Here is a 21,070-nt window from a genome sequence, read left to right as displayed (position 1 = left end):
AGCGTACAGCAGCAGGACCTCTTCTGAACGCTAACTTCAGATTCCTAAGCTGTAAACATCTTTGTAGCCTGTGGAACAGTGGATATAGTTTCTCAATTTTTTTTTCACTTGTAGTGGAAGTTGGTCATGTGTCTTTTTTATGTCCCCTGTACCCATAACAATAAAAAAGATATGAATGAATGAATAAAAGAAAATAGACGCCCTTGATAAAGCCAAACAAGAATAAGAAGTATAAGGTAAATAACTCAGCAAAACAGCTATCATCAACAAAAAAAATCAAGAACACCTCAGGCTGCTTTTACTGCTATACACTTCTGTGAAAAATATTCATACATGAGCAGTACAGTGTTTACAGAATTATTGAATCCCTGTGTTATTTGACCCAGAAAATAAAATGAAATGTGCCATGGAATTCAGACTGTACAACTAGGAACCCTTTCTTAGACTTTGTTTCAATACGGTAAAAGAGAGGGTAACACCTAAGAAAACGTTTTGTTTTCATGGTGGATGGGAAAGAACTGACATTTGAAAAGACAGAAGTGACGGCTGACATTCACAAATCAGGTCATGGATTTCCAAAAAAAAAAACCCCAGAAAATTTTAAGATACCACTTAGCACAATTAGGGTAATTCTTAGGGAGTACAGAAGTACAAACCACAAAAACTGCGTGGTGAGAAAGACAAAAACCCCAAGTATTACAGTTGGAGAACTGCAGTGCCTTGTATAATCTAGGACTGACTACGTCTCCAAGTCAAGCACCAGAAGGTACCGTCATGCTAACAGGGTCTGGAAGGGTTGCCAGAACAAAGTGATTCCTGAAAACAAGGTACAAACCGAAGCAGCTGGAATTTCCCAAAAGCCATAAGAACTTTGAGTGAAATATTTTGGTCGGTCACACCACCAGTATGTTTTGTGTCAGGACGGGAACGGACACAAAGAAAGACACAGTATACCTACTGTAGAAATCAGAGGTGGATCATCAATATTGGGAGGCTCTTTTGCTGCCAGTGGCCCTGGGGCTCTTGCTAAGATCAATGGCCTGATGACCTCCACCAAGAATCAGCACACACTGGCTGAAAACCGGGTTGCCTGGAGTACCGGGGAGCTGCAAAACACTCGCAAGGTGCAGGTGAACCTTTCAGAACAAGAATGACCCCAAAAACAAAACAGGATCAGCAAAGAAATGTTTAGCTGAAAACAAAGGCGAGGTTTTAACGGCCATCACGGTCAGCACATTTAAACCCCATAGACACCTGTACTGCGAATTGAGGAGAGCACCCATAAGTTTACAACTACGGACATTGTGGATCTGGAAAAATCCTGCATGGAAAACTGGTCCAGATCACACCCAAAGTGCTCTCCAACATTATTAAGGCTTTGTGCTGCTATCTGTTCTGGAAGAGGCTCCACTCCGTCGTAGAGACGGGGAATCCAACAGCTGTTGCTCATGAATCAACATACATTTTGAAAGAAGTGTATTTCAATAAAAGCTTGAGGTTGTCCTAATTAATCTGGTGATGACAGACAGTTATATATATCATTTTACACTGCTTTTTTGTTCATCTTTAATCAAAGGTGTCAATTCTGGGAAGCCCCTGTACATAAAACAAGATTCAACAAAAGACAAAGTAGGATAACTGTTCACTGTATCCTCTTGTCGAGCAGCCAGGCAGGGAAGAGAAAATGCACAAGCAGCGATTGCCATGGCAACACGCAGTTTGTGCAGTGTCATATGTTTGGATAAATTGCTGCACAATTCCACCCCCACCCCCACCCCCATGCTCTTTCCCCACTTGTTCCCTCCACTTTGAGCTCCTCTCTGGCTCCTCCTTGTGGCCAAATGCAGACATGACCTTCTGACCATTGGAGCAGATGGTCCAAATGGCCACCTCCACCTGAAAGGGTCACAGGTCTGCAGGGAACAGAGGGGCTCCTATTTTATCAACTCAAGTGATGACAAAACATCACCTATTAATCACAGAGCTGGACTTAATTCGAATAAGACTCAACAAAACTAAAATGCCATATTTGGACAGCAGCTTTAGACTCAAGGCTTAAACTCTTAAATTCTTGATTTTTCTGTGCCACCGTCTCTTTGCAGCAGACTCACCAGCTTCCAGGAGGTATGTATCCAGCCACTCCACTTCTCCATGCTGTGGGGAGCAGAGGCGCTGCTGTGGCCCTCGCTGCAGCTCAAAACTACCACTGATGCTCAACCATGGACTTGCTGGTGACTCCAAGAAAGAACCACCCCAAACTCTACCTTTGTGCAGAGCAGTAGATAAGGACACCGACTTGTAACCTGAAGAATCTTAGTCGCAGCTCAAGTATGGACCTACTACAATGCAAGTGACTTATGTATCTAACTCTATGTGTGTGTGTGTATAGCTGTTAATATGGGTCAGTCACTTTGGATGTCTGTGTCCGCTATGCACCTAGGAAATGGAAAGGATGTATATATAAAAAGTAAGCATTTACACAGTCAGTGATCACACTTTATGAAAATATAAAAATATATTTCAATAAATATTACAAATTATCACATTTGAAATGTTTGTCCGGAGGCATATACAAAATTATTTCAGAATTTAACAGCTGCAGTCATATTTAATTGTAAGGAAACAGAAGTATCGTACTTTTTTCTTTTTTGTGAATATGAAGAGCAGATCAGAAAATATCGGGGAGGAATGAGACGAGCAGAACACGGAAATGTGGCGTGGCGTACGCTGAGCAGAAAAGTGAAAACGGAGTTTTAGTTACAATCCTGCCCAAAGTGGACATAATCCTTGCGATGAGTCCTGTCTCTCCTCTCCTCTCCATTCTCCTTCCATCTCCCTCCAGCGGAAACTAGGCCCAACTGGGACATCATGCTGAACTTTGATCTGTTGCAGAAACGATGCAGTGCCAGGATTCATCTGGGTCGTTTCAGAGGATCCACTGGATGATGAAAGGCTCTGCCATAGGAAGGTGCAGACCGGACACGGTCAGCATCTGCACAGACGAGAAATTGCACTGCGTTACAGTTCTTCTGAGTTCCATAAAAATACATACATCTGCCAACTGACTGATATGGTTACCTCTTCTGATTTGAACCCTGGGCCTTCATAGCCACAAGTTCAGTTCCTTTACCTTCAAGCTACCTGATTCTGCTGGTTTCTTACCCTTGGATGTGATGCTGGAAGCTACACGGAACAACATTTTCCTGCTGAAATTCAAGTTATGCTTTTTTGCTCAAGCCTGCTACAGTAGTTTTGTTCCTTAGACATTGCTTGGAAAGTTCTGATCCCAAAAGAATCTAGTTCCTCAAGCAAAACACCCTCTTCTGTACGGGTATACGACTACAGAGACCACACTCAGGGTACGCCAGACATGAAGACAAGACCCTGTAAGTGAGCTTACCTTGGTGTCAGAGTGGTACACGATGTCTTTCACCTGCTCCCCATTTGCCTGCACCTCCTGAGGTGCTGACAGCACCCCAAAAATGCGAACCCTTCCCAGCAGCAATCCATCCAGGGCTCTGTTCACCATGAGGGGCTCACTCACCACCTTATCCTAGGGAAGGAGGAGGGGTCAAAATCTCACACTGACCACATGAAGTCCTTATGTGATCCAATCCTACTGACACGAATATTCTGCCCCCCAGGACTCACCTGTCCTGCACTGAAGACTATAAAGGAGAAATCTTTCTTTTCATAAGTATCCAGACTGTCACCATCATCCCAGAACAGCTCACCCCACGCCCCGCCCTCAGCAGACAGAGCCACAGTCAAGAGAAAGGGGTTTGTACGCGAGGCACCGGTTGTCAGCGCCGGCTCCTGAACATACGAAGGTGGACGGCATGCTAATAATACAGGTAAAATGCAAGCCGCCATTATATTTGTACTAATGGCATTCATTCGGCAGATGTGTTAACCTATTATTTGCAGAGACTTAAAGGGAAACCATAAAAGGAATAATAGACCTGTTGCGGAATGATGTGACCAGCTCTTAGATGGACGTTGATGGTGTCCAGCGGTGCCGGGAGAAGAAGATACTGACCCTTGCTGTAGTACGGTTGTCCCTGGAGAACAGAGCAAGTTAAGACGTTTTTGGTTACAACTTCTGCAAAGCACGGCCTGGGCACAGAAGGGTGAACCGGCTCTTAGAGGAACGGGAAGTGTTCCTTACATTGTGCAGACTGTACCAGATCCCAGGGGGCAGGTAGGCCGCCAGTTCCGTCATTCCTTGCTCGAGGACCGGGCTTATCAGTAGTGAATCCCCCCACAGGAACTGCCTGTCAATTGTCTGGCAGTTAGGATCAGAGGGGAACCTGGTCAATTAACAGAGATGGAAACAAAGTATCTCATTTCCACCCTCATGTTGTGGCATTGTAACAATTACATTTATTCATCTCGCTGACGCTTTTCTCCAAAGCAACTTGCAATGTTAAGGTTACAATTATTTACCTATTTATATAGCTGGGTAATTTTATTGGAGCAATTTAGGGGAAGTATGCTGCTTAAGGGTACTACAGCTGAAGGGGGGATTGAACCTGGGACCTTTGGATCCAAAGGCAGCAGCTCTAAGCATTACACTACCCGCTATCCATAATTACATTTCAAAAGGATGTACTCTTACTACTAACATTGCTGCACTCAAAAACAATCTATGATGCTTACAAAGAATACAGCACAGCAGGTTAAGCACTTTGCTCAAAGTACAAGGACACCCCTGTGTCACTTAAATTTACCACATTTCAGTTAGTAGTTTCGCTGATCTCTGGCCAGTGAAACAACTTGCAGCATTAGATGGCCTTGAATTAGTCTGGGAAGTTGTGTGTCTACAGAACCAGTCAAAAGTTTGAGCACACTTGTTTGAAACTTGTCTTGTCCATGAGGACATTGGGTTAACAAGCGTGTTCAGGAGATCAGCCACCATGTCCTCCCAGCTCTTCAACAGCAACCCCCAGAGATATAGGACACTTCTGGGCTTTTTACTTTTTATCTAGTTGGTCCTCAAGTATTGTCCAGGTTGCCCATATCTACACAAACTGTTGACAGCTATCATAAGTTTTGATGTGGAAAAAAAAAAAAAAACACATCTTCAGGTAATTACAAGTAGGTGAAGCAGGGATTGACATGGTTTGGAGGTGCAACTTTACTCAAGGAAGAGAGGCCTGGCTACAGTGCTGGCGGAGACGTGAGCATGGTGGAACAGAGTGTAGAGCAGCGGAAGGAGGGAGTAGCGCAGCAAGATGGCTCTCCTCATGGCGTCCTGGGCCTGTGGACTGAACACAAAGGGCTCCTGGGACTGGACATGGTGGGAGAGGAAGCGAAAGCAGAGGCAATATGAGCACTTGCTGACCACTAACCAACACAAAAGTATGAATCCCACTGCTGTCGCCACTTAACAAACACACAATGAGATGAACAAAGATGCACAGAATCGCCACACATACACTGACAACAGCAGAAGTGTCTCACCGCGTTAGGCTTGTCATTGTGGTTTCTCATGAAGGGATAGAAAGCACCCAGCTGGGTCCAGCGCACACACAGCTCCTCGGTCGTGTCGCCCCCAAAACCGCATACATCTGCCCCCACCAGTGGGATCCCGTACAGGCCAAACAGCAACACCGCTAGGGGAGGAAACTTACAGTTCACATCTCACGCTTAAACATCTGCCGTGTCGGGGTGAGACACTTTTTTTCTCGGTTGTGAGAATGTTAATACGTTTAATTAGTTCTGCTGTCAGTTGATCCATTGTAATGAATTCTGATGAGTTTACAACTAGGAGACAGTGTGCACTTAACTAAAAGTTATGTACTTGTGCTCAAGATTAATGAGCAGGTGAAAAGTATCTTTGTATAGGATTTCACTCTAATTTACCAGGGACAGAGTAGCGTAGCTGGTCCCAGTCACTCTGCACGTCTCCTGTCCAGTGGCCCGAGAAGCGACCAAGACCCGGGTAGGAGGAACGGGACAGAACGAAGGGTCGTGACCTTCGAACCTTCACCAAGGCACTGTATAGAGAAAAGGCTTATTTCCATTTCCATTTATAAATCAGCTGATGATCATTGAGAAATAAATGACAAGTAACAGCTGCAGTCATGTGAAAAGGTCTTTGCATCATCAGGCCAGACCTGTGTGTGGCGCTGGCTTCCGTCAGCCCGTAGAGGTTGTGCACGTTGTAATGAGAGGAGAGATTCTGCTGAGCAGACATACACAGAGTCCCAGAATTCAGATGCCTGCCAATGATCCCTGTTTTGATGTAAAGAGAGAGAGAGAGAGAGAGAGAGAGAGAGAGAGAGAGAGAGAGAGACTCTGCTCACCTTTGTAATTTACACTTCCATTTATTCCTTTAAAATACACTTTTCTCCAAAGGCACTAAGAAATTAAAGCAAAGCACATTTCACAGCAGGTGATGAGCAAGACAAAGCCCTGAAAACTGTACTGTACAAAAACACCATGATGGCATTCTTGCTAAATGTGAAAAAGTATAGCAAGGCATACTAGGACATAACAGTGATAAAGACTATAATGCAGGGCGAGCGCGGGAGCCCTGCTGTAACTCGCTCACCCGGTACAAACGGGGGGTTCTCCAGGTCGGTGTCTGGACAGCCCTCGACGGAACCACTCACAAAACTCGCAGGCTCATTCATGTCCTGGGCATCCGCCAGAAAGATTTACGCAAATAAACAGAAAGCCATGATGAGACTTTATACTGACATTAAATAGCCCTAAGAGGCAGCTCATACAGTACAAAGCACAGCACTTTAAAAATAAACCGTCTTCGTCATAATATTGTTTTCCCTTTGGCATGCTCAGGGTTTGAGAATCCACAGAACAGAGCCATGAGGAAAACATGGTCATTTGTACACACTCGGCAACTCCAAACAGAGACTAAGAGCCCTGGTATTTACATTTACATTTGTTCATGTAGCTGACGTTTTTCTCCAAAGCGGCTTACAGTGTTAACGTTACAATTATTTAACCATTTCTACAGCTGGGTAAGAAGGAGCAACAGTCCCAACCCTAACCAGCACATGGCGCTATGTTTAATAAACCCACACATTGTCTGAAACCACTTGTCCCGAGCGGGGTCCCGGCGAACCAGAGCCTAACCCGGCAACACAGGGCGCAAGGCCAGAGGGGACACACCCAGGATGGGACGTCAGTCCATCGCAAGGCACCCCAAGCAGGACTCTGGTATGAAATAACTATTATTTACAATAACTACAACGTAAGAAAGCCATGGCGCACGTACAATCCACAGGCCGTCGAAGGGGACTCGGTCATGGAAGGCACGGATATTGTCCTCCCACCAGCTCCTGGTCTCCGGGTTCGTGAAATCAGGGAAAGCTGTCAGACCTGGCCACACCTGAGACAGAGATTTTAGAAACACAAGCTTACATTCAATACATTTTCACTGCCTCATTACTAGAAGGGGTGAAACACCAAGTTGCTGTGTTATTAAAATGTGGAATCCATACCTTCCCTATGAGTAGCTGCCCAGTCGAGTTTCTGATAAATACTCCTCTCTGCAGCCCTTCATCAAACGGGGGGTAGGATCCAGGTGGAGCTGTGCTGCTTATCCCTGGGTCCTGAAACATGGACAAGGAACACAGATTTAAGGCACTCCTGGTGCCTTACTTTACGCTAATTATACAATAACAGGGTACTCATTTACATTTATTCATTTAGCTGACATTTTTCTCCAAAGCAACTTATAACGCTGAGCTACTTAGAATCATTTACCCATTTAAACAGTTGGGTAATTTCAAGGGAGCAATTTAGGGTACGTACCTTGCTCAAGGGTACTATAGCAGTAAAACACATTTAAAGCAGCAACTGTCAGATCCAAAGGTAGCAGCTCTAACCACTACATTTTCAGCTATCCCAGTCTCCTTTACAATAATTTATCTATTTATTATATGGTAGTAACATGAGAAGTGTAGCATCTTGTGAATGAAGTCTGAGGTAGCCTATTGAGACGCTCACCAGTATGAGGACATATTTCAGGCCTTCTCGGTGGAACTCATTCACCATGGCAGGGAGGTCAGCAAAACGCTGAGGATCAAAGGTGAACACTTTCCGACCGTCTGCGTAGTCAATGTCATTCCACTGTGCGTCCTTAGGACGGAAGCAACAAGCAACACATATTATAGATCAGATGAGGAGCTCAGGCCAGCCAACACAGTAGCGTCCAGGTGCAGTGTTTGCCACCTCAGTACCAGGGGGAAGCCGGCACTGCGCATGCGATGAACCACATCTCGAGTGGCATTGGTGGTGGTGTAACCCCAGCGACAGAGGTGGAAGCCCAGAGCCCAGTAGGGTGGCATCATGGGAAACCCTAAAGATAGACCGGTAAAGAAATTGTGAAATGTGTCATGGGACACCCTCTGGCAAAATGACTGAGGCTGGGTGACTAATCTACTTCAAAGTCAATCCAATGAGACAAAGCCAAGGACTTACCAATCACCTCATGGTACTGTCGGACCACATCCTGTGGATCAGGACCCAGGAAAACATATAGATCCAGGACCCCCCCAGTGGAGATCCACGTGAGAGCTGGGGTGGGCTGCAACACTACCTCTACGCGCAGAGAGAGCAAAGCAAAGCTTAAACCTTTTTCTCTGGCCTTATATTTCAGTGCTCAGTTTTAACCACAGTAAGATTTAAGGCCAAGTGAAACAGTGTCTACCTTCACTTTTCCAGTTAATGACAAAAGCATAATGCGAAAAGCAGTTGCTCAGAGTTTGCATAGACAGTTTATATTGTTGTCCAATCTGCCTCACCCATGGCATTGCTGTTGAGCAAGAAGACCCCATGGGCCTTGCCATCATCTTCCTGCACCAGATAGAATGGGTGGGATCCATACAGGTTCAAATCACTCTGCAAGAGACAGTGAGGACACAGCAGACCTTTAGCCAAGGGAAATAAGTGAACGTAAGCTGCGCCTGCTAAAGCTGAGTGTGAAAATGAGCAACGAATAACCGCAACGAATAACTGTCAATGCACTCACGTGAGGTGCCACGTCATGGTTCCACAGAGTGATGGAGGTCCAGTTGAGGTCCAGACTGATAGGGGTGTAGTGCTCCCCCAGGCCTGAGATCAGGCCTGAGGGCAGTGAGGTGGACAGTTGCAGGTACTGGTCAGCAAAAAGCAGGGGCGCCACCGTGGTGTTCAAACTGGGACATTTATGAATACACACACAAACACACACACGAATATATACATATCTTACATGCACATACCTGTTAGTGGCACACTTCTCTATCAAAATCTAAATCAAGAGAAAGAATATCAAATATCGACCGCTGTGGAAGACAACAGACTCACAGAACACGACCGCTGGATCTGCGCTGTACTGTGAATCCAAAAGGGGAAGGGAGGAACTGTAAAATGTACAAGGGTTCCTGGCCCTCACTGCTGCTCCCAGGATGTGTTTCTGACAGCGGGACCTCATAGCGTGGAGAAGTAGGATCCTTCAGCTAAATGTGTGAGGAGACATAGTCCGTGAACATGCTCACACTGCTCTTACAGCAAAGTCTGCAGATGGAAGGTCGCTCCATCCAATACTTACGGTCAGATGCAGCCGGTTCTCCGTCTCCAACATGACTTCCAGTCGGAGTGTGGAGACTTCCCGGGGGAGGTATGAGGGCACAGAGCGTGTCAGTGTTGCTGCCTGTCCCCGGGAAGTGGGAGAGAGCGGTCCCATGCTGTACCCGGGGTAAGAAGGGGGGTAAAAGCACCAGGGTGGCCCACTGGAGATACTCTGGGTCAGGGGAGCATAGCAACACCCACGTTCTTCGCACTCCTCCCGGCTCAAGGCTCGGTCCCGTGCACAATCGAAGCGGCTTTCTGACGGGAGCGCACACTCATCACCCTTTGGTGGTCCACCGAGGCGAGACCCAGCGCTCCGCTGGAGGTCTACAGGGCTTCTTGAAAACTTCTGCACGCGTGGCACTTGATCCCATGCATTCAGCGCTCTGATGCCCATTTCGTGCGAGGCTGCCACCGCTGACTGTTTATACACACAGCGCATACACACACAGGCGGTGAACGAGAGCACCGCGAGGCCCAGCGAAAGGGACAGAAGGATGGATCGAGTGGGATTCGAACACACCGCCCACTGGTTCTTCTGGAAGGTCATCGTGACTCACAGCCAAACTAAACCATTGCTAGTACTTTATGTGAGTCCATAACGCTCATGAGTGGAGATAGTAGCAGTCCTGAGTCCAAACCCAGGCTGAAAGGGTTAAGGGTAAATCACACTTGTGAGAGATGGTCAACACCCTGTCAGTGTACACCAGCCTACTAACTACACGTCACTAACCCTGTCTGCAAAGTACGCGCCAAATCAGCCTGTTTCTACACACACAGTATCCCGAAATACCCATTCTCTCTCTCTGCTGGAGAAGTGTATATCGTGCTTTTTAACTCAAATGATGCATGATGATGATGATTTTCCCAACAGTTACAGTAATTCTAACTCTAAGTTAGCTTAAGTTAAGGACGCTAGCTGCAGCTACAGGTGGTCTCGCGAATCAAGTGAACCTCGGAGAGGACAACGTGTACGGAAAGATGAAAGACGGCGGAACACAAGATTACATTTAAATGTACAGAAGAAATACAGTTCGCTTTATGCCGTGTAAATATCCGTCACGAAACAGCAATAAAGGAGCTGACGTAAACTGAAAACGAAAAACAATGGGCGTAACACTGAGACCGCCACAAAGCAGAATGTACGGGGTCTCACCGCGGACACACAGGGCGGCGTGAAATTCTGTTCGAGTATCTATGTATCTATGTATGTATGTATGTATGTATGTATCTATCTATCTATCTATGAAGACTTGAGTCGAAAAAAGTGATGAAACACCACTTTACGGAGGGGTCCGACACATGCTTTTAGTTTCCATTGCAAATAGGGTTCCCTCGCGTAATGAGTGTTATTCATTCTTAAGTAATTCATTCTCATAACGCTTTAATATCATTTATTTAAATGAAAGAAAAGGTACTTAGTCAGAAAGAATTTACTATTTTTGCACTGAAATAAAAATTCCTGCTTTATCTTTGAAACACTGATAAAATATCACATAAAACAAGTCCAGAATATCAGAACTGTTCTGCACACCTCCCACCCCCCTTCAAAATCATCTTCAAAGTATTTACATGTCATTTTCATCCTCTTCTCCTCCTTTCCCTAATCATTCATCTTGCATTTTACAGTTATAAAAATGGATAGATTCTGACATTTTTTGTAAATTGTTTTAGCAGTGTAAGCCATGTCTCTTTCTTTATTGAAAAGTATTTTGAAAATCTGCTTTCACACATGCTATATAAAATATATATGATTATAACAATATCTAAAGACTAAGGTATTTTTATAGCAATAATGTCTAATCATTCATATAGCCTATGCCTAATAAAATCTCTCTTTTGAGTTATTTGTGAAGAATAATTTATGACAAAAGAAGAGTAAATAAAATCACAATTATTTGTAATAATATAGCCTTTCAAGGAATTCTATGTATCACTTGACATTTAGTTTTTTTTCTTTTTGTTGTTGTTTCTGCAATTATTTTTACATATCATAAATAGTCACAAGATTTCTCAGCTGGTTCCATGATCTGGCGCACAGATATAGTGCAACAGAGATACACGGGAGAAGCTTGCTTGATACAGCTTCCTTCAGGTGTTTGGTGTATTCATATTATTATGATAACTGAAAATCAATTCAGAAAATAAATGTGCAAAGAGAAAAAAAAATGTATGAAGAAATGAAAAGGTGGTACAAAAGATGCAATTGCATAATCAGAAATCAAATATCATGATTTAAATTTTATTTAGAAAATACGATCAATAGAACAATTAGTCAAAAAACAAAAGTGCTTACATTACACAAAAAATTAAATTGTAATTATTAAAATTTAGAATGGGTCAGAATACAAAACAAATACAAAATACATAAAATGTACATATCAATCTGGAAATTAAAAAACTGTAGTTCTGAATGCAACTTTCCCTGTGTGCCTTATAAAAATTGAGTTCAGTACATAAAATGCAAAGCTCATCTCACACCAGTGGTAATTTCTAATTAATGCATATTGTGCCATGGATATGCTTCAGACCAGTATCAGTAATTTCTGCGCTAAATATCAGACTTGACTATCAGAGTTCCATTTTTTTCCACTGTATTTTCTCAGAACTATCAGAATAAGTGCTTCTCCAGACTAAGACGAGTTCGCTCCTGGTGACTTTGAGTATTTTACTCACTACACTTGCAGCTGTCTGCCTCTCTTTTTTCTATTGCTTTACAGTGATGTTGTAGGCAACAGGCCCTCGAAACGTAAAGCCCAAGTAGAACGTGACATTTTCGTTGCCATAAGGTATGGAGGCTGAATTCAAAGCTGGGATCATAAACTTCTTTTTCTGAGGACCATCAAGGTAAACTGTGCCGTCTTCCGTCCAGCCCTGAACGGTCCTAAATTGTTTCGCAATCTCTGGCATCTTCCACACTTCCCCACGGAGCCACTTCATCCTCTTCTCTGACACAGAAAGCAGCTTTGTGATTGTTTCCACTTTGCTCTTATGGATAATCTTGTTCCATCCCCTGCCATTACCCAGGAAGAAATGAGTGAAAATCCTCCGTTTCCTCCTTGGAATGTCTTTCATTTTGTTTAAGTAACTTCCTTTAAGGTATTCAACAGCTGACATAACAATTCCATACTTGTTTTCTCTATCTTGCACGTTGTCTTCTTCTTCTGGCCAGAAAAGCAATGTTACAAGGAACAGAGCGCTGGACAGACATTTTGTTCTCTCACTTGGGAATTGCTGGCACAGATGCCTAAGGTCATGAAGAGATGCAAGCTTTGGAGACTGTGTCGAGAGGCAGCCTAAGGCAATCTGAGTTGCAATATAGTTCACAAGGTCAGTTTGGTTTAGCTTTGCCATCAGTGGGTTACTGGGATACAAAGATATGATATTCTCCAGCACTTTTATTTGGCCTTTATCTTTCTGGTCTGCCAGGAGGGCAAAGATTGTTGTTATATTTCCACCTCCAAGGTGGTAAATAGCCATGCGTTTCATGAACGGGGTTAAATTTCCTTGGTTCAAGTCCATCTGTGTAGCACTGCTCAGAGAAGTATTGGTAAAATATTTCCCATATACAGAGGACTTGTTGACCAGCCAGTTCTTTGGATTATTTATCTTCATTTCAGTGCTCTCAACTGTTTCCTCCTCCTCAACGTCAGTCTGAAAGTAACTCAGATCTTCAGAAATCCATTCCAGGGCTTCATGCATAGTCAACTGAAGACTCTTTAGTTGGTTGTGGAAGCGTTCCCAAGGCTTTTTCACTTCTTCGGGGATATATTCTGTGAGCAGATACTTCTGACACTCGGTTTTACTTGAAAAGACTCGCAGTGAGAAAATGAGTTTCAACAAGTTGCATCCAACTTCTACAGCCGCAAAAAATCCAGAATTGTTCATAGTTTCAAGATCCGATACTGCAGCTTTCTCACACATTTTGAAGCACTCCATGGCTTTGAGAGCAGTTTCAATTGCACCCGCTGTGTTTTCTGGAGTCTTGGTAACTTTTTCAAGAGTTTTGCATTTGGCCATAAACCATCGTCTATACACCTGACCTTTGGTGTCCAGGATGTAAGAGTTTTGGGGCATCTTTCTGACAGCTACCTCAGCCCATTGTTCTGCCTCTTCAAATTTTTCACAGGAGTAACTCAGCCTAGCAAGCTGCTGCGCAAAAAAGGCATCCTTGTTGAAACGTGAATATGCTGCTTCCAAGAGCTCGAGTGCTTTCTCAGGGCTCTCCTGGTCTTTCACATGCTCAATTAAAGGAGAGAAAAAACTGTCCGATTCATCACCTTTACTTATTCTGTAGCGCCTCATGAACAACGCTCGGAGAAACTTCACATATTCCTCTTTTCCAAACCTGTGCTCATAAAGTACATCTTCCTTAAGAAAATCCATGGCAATGCTACTTTGCTGCTTATCATTACCTAGAAGCTGCTGGAGAATTTCTTTCGCAACCAACGGATGAATTATTCTGATTGACTGAATGTATGTCTTTTCATCTCTGAGATGTATGAACACAAGTTTAGCCTGCTCATTTAATGATCTCTCAAAGGTGTGCTGCCGAAATCTGTCCATGTGTATGGTTAGCGACAGCAGGGCTTCGCAGTGGGACTGTGAGATGAATGAGTTCTGTACGTAGGAGTTCAGCAGAGCTACATACAGAATGAGTCGAGTAACAATAGATGTGTGATCAATGTCTTGCAGCAAATGTTCTACAAAATCTGTCACGTACTTCTGGTCAAATTCTTCAGTCATCAAGACAAATGTTAAGATGAACTCTGGCTGGTAGTGCTTTTCAAGCATCTTCCGTTTCCCTGAAAACTCTCTTTTCTCTTCAGCAGACAGCTTGTGAGTCACAGCAACATTTCGTAAAGGGGACTCCTTGCTCATTTTCTCTGGGTTGTGTGATCGTTTGCAGCTCAGCAAGATGAAACACAGTGTTCCTTGTGTAACCCTCTTGGTGTTGATGGCAACGTCCAGCTCATTCCTCAAATCATCCAGGAATTCATTATCACAGTCTTCTACCAGCAGAAGTACAGGAAGACATTTCTGTGGGTCTTTTTCTTCATACTCTCGTAACTGAACAGCATGCTCACTGACAACACTAGTTGAGTACGATGGTTTCACTACAGCACACCTCAGTTCTTTTCTGTTGTTCCAAAGCACCTGTCGAGCAACTGTACTCCCACCACTGCCTGGGTGATGGTATATATTGATTCTGCTTATAAATGTGCTTTCTACATTCCATCTAGGAATATCACACAGAAGCTTGGAAACCTCTCTGTAGGCATCTCTTTGAATAACCTCCCCAACATATTTCTTCTCTGCAAGCCAAAAGTTCAACCAGCTTACTTTTCCTCCCTGGTAAAAATAACTTTCAATTCTTTCTTTTTCTTCTTCAATGAATTCTTCAGTGGTCCCATCACACTGGTCAACACCAAGGATCTCCAGAGAATACATCCTCTCCTCTTCACGAGTTTCAAGCAGGCACTCTCCTTTAGTGAAGACAGCCAAATGCTTTGTTGTGCGGGTAGTAAGAGGCTGAATGCGCTGCAGCGTTGCATTCACATGGCTCATTTTCATTCCCACAACGCTGGAACTTCTTAAGGCATTTGTGTCGCAAGATGCCTCAGAAAAGCTTTCCCATTTTTGGTAGTTCTCTTCTGATTCTGATATGCAAATGATGTCCTCATGACCTTCCATCTCAGTGAAAAACTCATAGAAAGTGTGCAGAATTGGTTTTTCCACCGGAGATGTCAGGAGAAAAATCACTAAGAAAGAACCCTTAGGCAAAATCTGCTTACAGATCAAAGACACGGACTCCCTCAATAGTGTAATTTTTGTTTTTATCCACATCATTTCGTCACAGGGCACTTCATTTCCTCTGAAATCGCTACGTCCATTGCAGAATATCCAACTGGTTTGTTCAAATAAGTGCAGGTGACTTTCGAAATCCCTGATACTCATTCCACTTGGAATCTTGTAGTTCTGTAAGAAATGCAAGTTAGCAGCATGGTGCTCAAGATATTTGCTGCAGAATCCAGATCGTTTTGAATCAGTGTCAAAGTCAAATACACAGAAAATCTTCATGTTCAGCAAGAAGTCAATGTTACTCAGATCACTGTTTTGAAATTTGTTGGTGACCAGAATGTACCATTTCTCTTTTTCTATTACTTTTTTTCCACTGGTCACCAGGACTGTCAGTTTTCTCCCAAGGTCTTCAGAGATGTCTGGAGCAGTGAGAAAATTTGCCTGCTCAGCTTCCTCTCTCTGAACATCTCTGTCTTTTACACGCTGGTAAAATTCATTCTGATCACTGACTGGTTCAGTTTTAGAGCCAACTCTTCGATATATTGTGTCCTTTTCAAACTCAACTTTGTTAGACTTCTCTCTGAAGTTTGGTAGACGAACAGAGTAAACACGGTTCCTCACTATGCTTACTGCAGGAACAATGTCGACCTCCACAATGTAGCGTTTTTCGGTGCTATTAATGTCAACAACAGTGCTATTAATGTCAACAACTTCTATGAACACTGGTGGCCGTATACACCATCGCACATGCTCACTGTCAGAACTGGAGAAGCACCTTTCAGTGTAATCCAATGCATCAACATAGATATCTTTGTCTTTAACTTCCAAACCAATTATCTCACCATGCACAAAACCAGCATCCTCTCTACTGTCCATTACACCAAAGTGAATGGTGCCATTTGATCTGATATTCATGCAGCCAGTACCAAATTTAAGGACTTCTCTGGCAAACTTAGCTTGCAACCTTTGGCGATCTAATGTGGCAGCTGTAGAGAATGATTTATATTCATGACATGGTGAGATGAGGTCAATAATACCAGACTCAGGAAACAAAACATTGTGTTTTACATATGTGAAGTCAACGCCATTGTTTCCAAAAGGCCGTGGTTTGCAGTCTGTTTTGGCAGATGTGCCACCTAATGACTTTCTCTGCGAAGTCTTTGTCTTTGGTTCAGGAAGTGTTTGCGCCGCCCCAGCATCAGTGTCTAGGTGGCTCACTTCCTCTTTCACATCGTTACCTTCAGATTCTCTGGTAGGGCCACTCTGTTGCTTTTTCTGTACCTTTGGAGGTTTTTGCTCTTGCTGAGAATTGATAAGCTCATTCCTCTTCCTGATTATCAGGAGCGCTGGGCCTGATTTCATTCCAGTTTCTTTTCTCAGGTAGTCTTCAGTTAGCTCCAGAAGGATTTGCCCATTTACTTCTTCTTCATGTAGTTTCTGAATGTAATGCTCTTTCACTCCTATGGACTTCAGCCAGGAGCTGACATGAGATTCCGTCCATTTCTCAACCGGCAGATTTTCGTGTTCTTCAGTTATGCGGATGGGAAGGAAAATATGTAAGAAATATGGCAAGCACACAGACAATTATAGAGTCTTAAAAATGTTTAGGCGAAAAAGCATTAACAAAATTGCGCCGTGCACTGTGCTTCTGTTACGCACACTGTGTTTTACAGTAGCCACAAAGCACTACATTCATTATGAGTTCATGGCACCTGAACACGCATGTACCCTGTCTATGAAAACATGGGTTCATATTTTTTCATTTGCTGGTTTGAAATATGAAAAATGTAAAAGTTGTACTTTGAAACTGACTGGCTGGAGGCGGAGGAGGTCGTTTAGTGGGAACGTCAGAACTGCTTGTCCCACATGGGGTCACGGGGAACCGGAGCCAACCCGGTAACACAGGGCGTACGGCCGGAGGGGACAAACCCAGGACGGGACGCCAGTCCGCCGCAAGGCACCCCAAGCGGGACTTGAACCCCAGACCCACCGGAGAGCAGGACTGTGGTCCAACCCACTGCGCCACCGCACCCCCCGATATATATTGCATTCTTGAATATTTTTCTAAATGTGGTGTTCATTTTCTCTAGTTGTATACTGGTACCTTCTGTCAGTACGTTGTTGTATTTTTGTGCGAAAGCAAAAAGGATTTTTCACTTCTGACGACCCAAGGAATCTTTCACTTTCCGTACATCACCAAAGTAAATGTTACTCATACCGGCTCGTCTGCTTACCTGACGGATAGACGCAGGCCAGACAACTAGATGTTAAACACATTTTAAGTCATACTAATATATATGTATCAGAGTAGTTTGTCTGCGGTCGTCGCACCAGTAGTACAGATCGAGTTACTTACTGTACCGTATCTGGAGCTGAGGTAAAATTTAGCCCCGCCGCTTCGGTGTCACTTTTCCCTGTTGCGAACGGGTGCGGGGAGTATAGGGCAACGTAAAAAAGTGCATAAAAGTCTGAACAAAAGTTACTTACCTTGCTGGTCAAACATTGGGATGCGTTTTGCGCCGCCGACGCGCGGGATCCTGTTGCGATTCCCTCTCTCCCGCTCCCTCTCCCTCTCCCTCTCCCTCTCCCTCCCCCTCCCTCTCTCTCTCTCTCTCTGGCTCAGTTTCGATTTCAGGAAACCGAAACTTAAACAAGTATTAGTCAGTAGTGCATTTGAAGAAATGTGCAACTGTTTCATATTTATCATAACAGGTTTTGTTTTTATCCAGGTAAGAAGCACACAAAGACTTTAATATTTTAACAATCATGTATTGGAAAGTTTTATTCTTGGTACAAACTGGCAATGAAAAGGGGATGAAATCATGAATACATATACATGCAGTCTGAAGCGAGTAATTTTATTTCTGTCAACATTATTGTTGGTTGAATTTCAGACTCGTGGAGTTTGTTATCTTCACTCTCTGCGAAACGCATCAAATTGAATTCCTGCTCCTCTAGCGCCACCAGGTGATCGCTATAAAACTACATTTAACATAACTACCCCACGTTGTTTCAACGAATTCACTCACTGTAGTCTAATCAAAATTCTTTTTGTATAAAAACATCAATACGTTTGCATTTTTCTTTAAAAATCATTTGGATGACAGAGATATATGCCGAATAAAACACTTTGCGTAATTTCTCCAACGTACATTAAGCAATTAGCAAAGCTTGCGATAGACACTAAACTTAATTGGAAACGTGCATTAGATGCACTGCAATAAAAATAGGAGCGAGAACACATATAGTTAGTTTAAGATTTATTTAAAAATGTTAAATTAAAAGGTTCTGCAACAAAAACGTAGAAAGAACATACAGGAAATAGGTGACATGATCCGGAAGTTGCGTATTGCTGACGGAAGCGCCATAGGGAATAAATAGGGGAGCAGCGCGTTATCAAGTATTTATGCAAGGGAAGCGGAAGGACGTGTTGGAAGTCTCGGTGGTTGTTCAAAATTAGATTAGTTAACTATAATGATTTTGGAAGTATGACTTCTTTTAATAGTGTCTGTGTTTCTATGCATAGGGCTGTTAGCCGACTTGATTTAGGATTTGAAAAGAGTTGAGGGGAACCTAGCCACGTGTATGCAGTAATGAGGTGAGACTTGCTTTGTTTTGATGATAATAGTGTATTATCAATATATGATCTCCTTGTAAATGACTGAAATTCTTTACTCGTGTTCGGATTCTTTCAGGTGACTGTTTTCCACCGCTGCGCGTGCTGACTAATGGCGCGCGCGCGGCACGTGGCTGGAAGGGGCGCGTGGTGCAGCGTGGCGCGGTAAGACTCCTTAATTACTTATAATGCCTCCACCACACTGATCGTTGTGAATGATGTTCATCACGCGTTAGACTTCTGAATGAAATAATGAAGTCAATTTTTTTTACTGACATAACATCGTAGGAGTTCTCTCCTTTTGTGTGTTTTAAAGAACTCTCCAGCTGACATTTTTGCACATCTTTTGTCTTTTTTTTAAAGAACTGAGTCAGTGAGGACTCTCCTGCAAGGAGAAGAACCAGAGAATCTCCATGACAGTGGCACAAGATTGGACTCCAATCCTTTTCAGTGAAAATAAACTTGAGTACCACAATGACTGAGTGGTCTTTGACTGGACACCAGTTATCTGTGCACCTCCTTTGAACCCGTGGAGTCTGCCTGTGACCCCCGGGCAAGCTGTGGTGCGAGAGCAACAGCGGCTTGTTATAACTGGGGCTCCTTGGTAGTCTGCCCAAGCTGCCCTTTTAAAAACAAGTCACACCATACCACCTTACAGTAAAACATAACTTGGGTATATAACCATGAGATTAAGTTTTATGTTTTTAACATGAGTATGTTATAGCTGCATACGTTCACTCCCCCCTTAACAGCTTAGTTTCAGTTAAAGCTTTACTAGAAGTGAGGAGGGAAGAAACTACACTGATGCTGCAGCTGAGATTCCCCTTCCTTCTCAGAACATGTCAAAAAGTAACATGGAGAAATTACCTTACTGGCATAAATAGTTTTAAAGACACAAATAATTCTACAGAGTTTATACAATTGGCTGTGGTGAACAATGGCAAGACAGAAGTAGTAGTGGACAAACAAGGTGGCATCACCTGAAAAAGAGCCCCTCGTAAAACGGCTAGGGTTTGCAATAGGGGCTGCGTTCCACTTTTGGTAAAACTGAGAAGCCTCTGTGAAAAGTGCTTGATACAAATGATGCTCCTGCTCAAAGAAGACCTACTCATACTGGCTGTTATTTACTCTTTCCTGTCCTTCACTTAACCCTCATCTGCTTTTTATAAAAGTAAGCATGTGCATTAACTAACCTCTGTGATGCCTTCAAAGAGCCAACCATTAATGAGCATCTGCTGAAATACAGTATTCTGTGTGCAAAATGGTTTCATCAGACATCATATGGAAAAAAGCAAAAACAAGGCAAATTACAGTCCTCTTTAAATACATTCACTAGTGGTGCAATCTTTAATCTAGCATGATTAAATTATGGCAAAAACAAACTACCATTTTAGAACAACTTACTGATCTCTGACTGTTCCACAAAGGAACATTTACAAGTTGAAGGCATATCTGCCACCAACACAAAAAGAAATGTGGCAAAAAGAACAAAAAAAAAAAAATGCTTGTGAAATTTAAGTGCAACACATAACTAAAAAATATGCACATTGGTTTCAGATAAACAAATTTGTAATATGCAACACTGACAACCTTGAGATCTTCCAGAGAAATATTCCACACGGAAAGGACAGAACAAGTAGAGCATAGAAGTACGAGTTACATTTTCTGAGCACCGAGACAATGAGGCAGAGCTAGTGGAAATGCGCCTGGGAAAAGCATCCGCAGCCTTGCAAGCGGAAACCTCAGTCGTCTCCAAAGGTCGGAACGGCACATCCTGGCACTGGGGGACGGGGATATAGCAGCACTGTGCTGCAGCCCCTAGATTCTTGTAAAGTATTGTTTTCTAGAAAATGTTTGTCATTTTAAGAGTTGACAATATCACAGTTTGAAGATGTGTGTAAAAAGGTTAACATCTAATTAGGACATTTCACACCTCAGGAGGAGGATATTGCGGCAGTAGTGCATTGGAACAGGCTTTGTTGTATTACTGTAGCTGATTGCCATGTAAACATGGCAACAAAAACAACAGAAAAGTCAATCGCAACTCATCAGTATTAATGGTTCCTGCTA

The 21,070-nt window shown here is 43.3% G+C and overlaps 2 protein-coding genes, 1 long non-coding RNA gene and 1 other non-coding gene across 4 annotated transcripts; 2 read left to right on the top strand and 2 right to left on the bottom strand.

The window, feature by feature from the left end:
- Positions 1 to 2,563: 2,563 nt before the first annotated feature.
- On the bottom strand, positions 2,564 to 10,762 carry gaa (alpha glucosidase). The gene is made up of 19 exons (XM_018756298.2): positions 9,563 to 10,762; positions 9,319 to 9,470; positions 9,002 to 9,167; positions 8,775 to 8,871; positions 8,452 to 8,571; positions 8,211 to 8,329; positions 7,978 to 8,109; positions 7,470 to 7,580; positions 7,244 to 7,357; positions 6,557 to 6,641; positions 6,120 to 6,237; positions 5,866 to 5,999; positions 5,464 to 5,615; positions 5,142 to 5,290; positions 4,169 to 4,310; positions 3,963 to 4,061; positions 3,652 to 3,816; positions 3,401 to 3,553; positions 2,564 to 2,992 (listed from the first exon to the last, which is right to left on the bottom strand). Exons 1-19 carry the CDS (start codon positions 10,130 to 10,132, stop codon positions 2,927 to 2,929), a joined length of 2,844 nt encoding a protein of 947 aa, XP_018611814.2. The 5' UTR covers positions 10,133 to 10,762; the 3' UTR covers positions 2,564 to 2,926.
- A 1,347-nt stretch (positions 10,763 to 12,109) lies between these two features.
- samd9l (sterile alpha motif domain containing 9 like) lies at positions 12,110 to 17,939 on the bottom strand. Its single transcript, XM_018756180.1, has 2 exons — positions 17,872 to 17,939; positions 12,110 to 16,910 (listed from the first exon to the last, which is right to left on the bottom strand). The coding sequence occupies exons 1-2, from the start codon at positions 17,885 to 17,887 to the stop codon at positions 12,289 to 12,291; spliced, it is 4,638 nt and encodes a 1,545-aa protein (XP_018611696.1). The 5' UTR covers positions 17,888 to 17,939; the 3' UTR covers positions 12,110 to 12,288.
- An 800-nt stretch (positions 17,940 to 18,739) lies between these two features.
- LOC108937334 (uncharacterized) lies at positions 18,740 to 21,028 on the top strand. The gene is made up of 3 exons (XR_001966338.2): positions 18,740 to 18,982; positions 19,080 to 19,165; positions 19,364 to 21,028. It is a non-coding gene; the product is annotated as an uncharacterized LOC108937334 (long non-coding RNA).
- LOC114911114 (small nucleolar RNA SNORA50) lies at positions 19,511 to 19,645 on the top strand. Its single transcript, XR_003797894.1, has one exon. It is a non-coding gene; the product is annotated as a small nucleolar RNA SNORA50 (small nucleolar RNA).
- Positions 21,029 to 21,070: the final 42 nt, after the last annotated feature.

The sequence above is a fragment of the Scleropages formosus genome, chromosome 8 (assembly GCF_900964775.1).
Source record: "Scleropages formosus chromosome 8, fSclFor1.1, whole genome shotgun sequence".
NCBI lineage: Eukaryota > Metazoa > Chordata > Actinopteri > Osteoglossiformes > Osteoglossidae > Scleropages > Scleropages formosus.
The sequence above is the reverse complement of the archived record's forward strand: the minus strand, read 5'-3'. Positions and strand labels throughout refer to the sequence as shown.

Bases quoted from the DNA above. Each gene is read 5' to 3' on its own strand.
- gaa (XM_018756298.2), bottom strand. From the start codon at position 10,132: ATGACCTTCCAGAAGAACCAGTGGGCGGTGTGTTCGAATCCCACTCGA. The intron at 8,110-8,210 runs GTACTGAGGTGG...TTCCGTCCTAAG, and splicing joins GCAGTGCCGGCTTCCCCCTG to GACGCACAGTGGAATGACAT. The intron at 6,642-7,243 runs GTACGTGCGCCA...GCGGATGCCCAG, and splicing joins CCTTCGACGGCCTGTGGATT to GACATGAATGAGCCTGCGAG.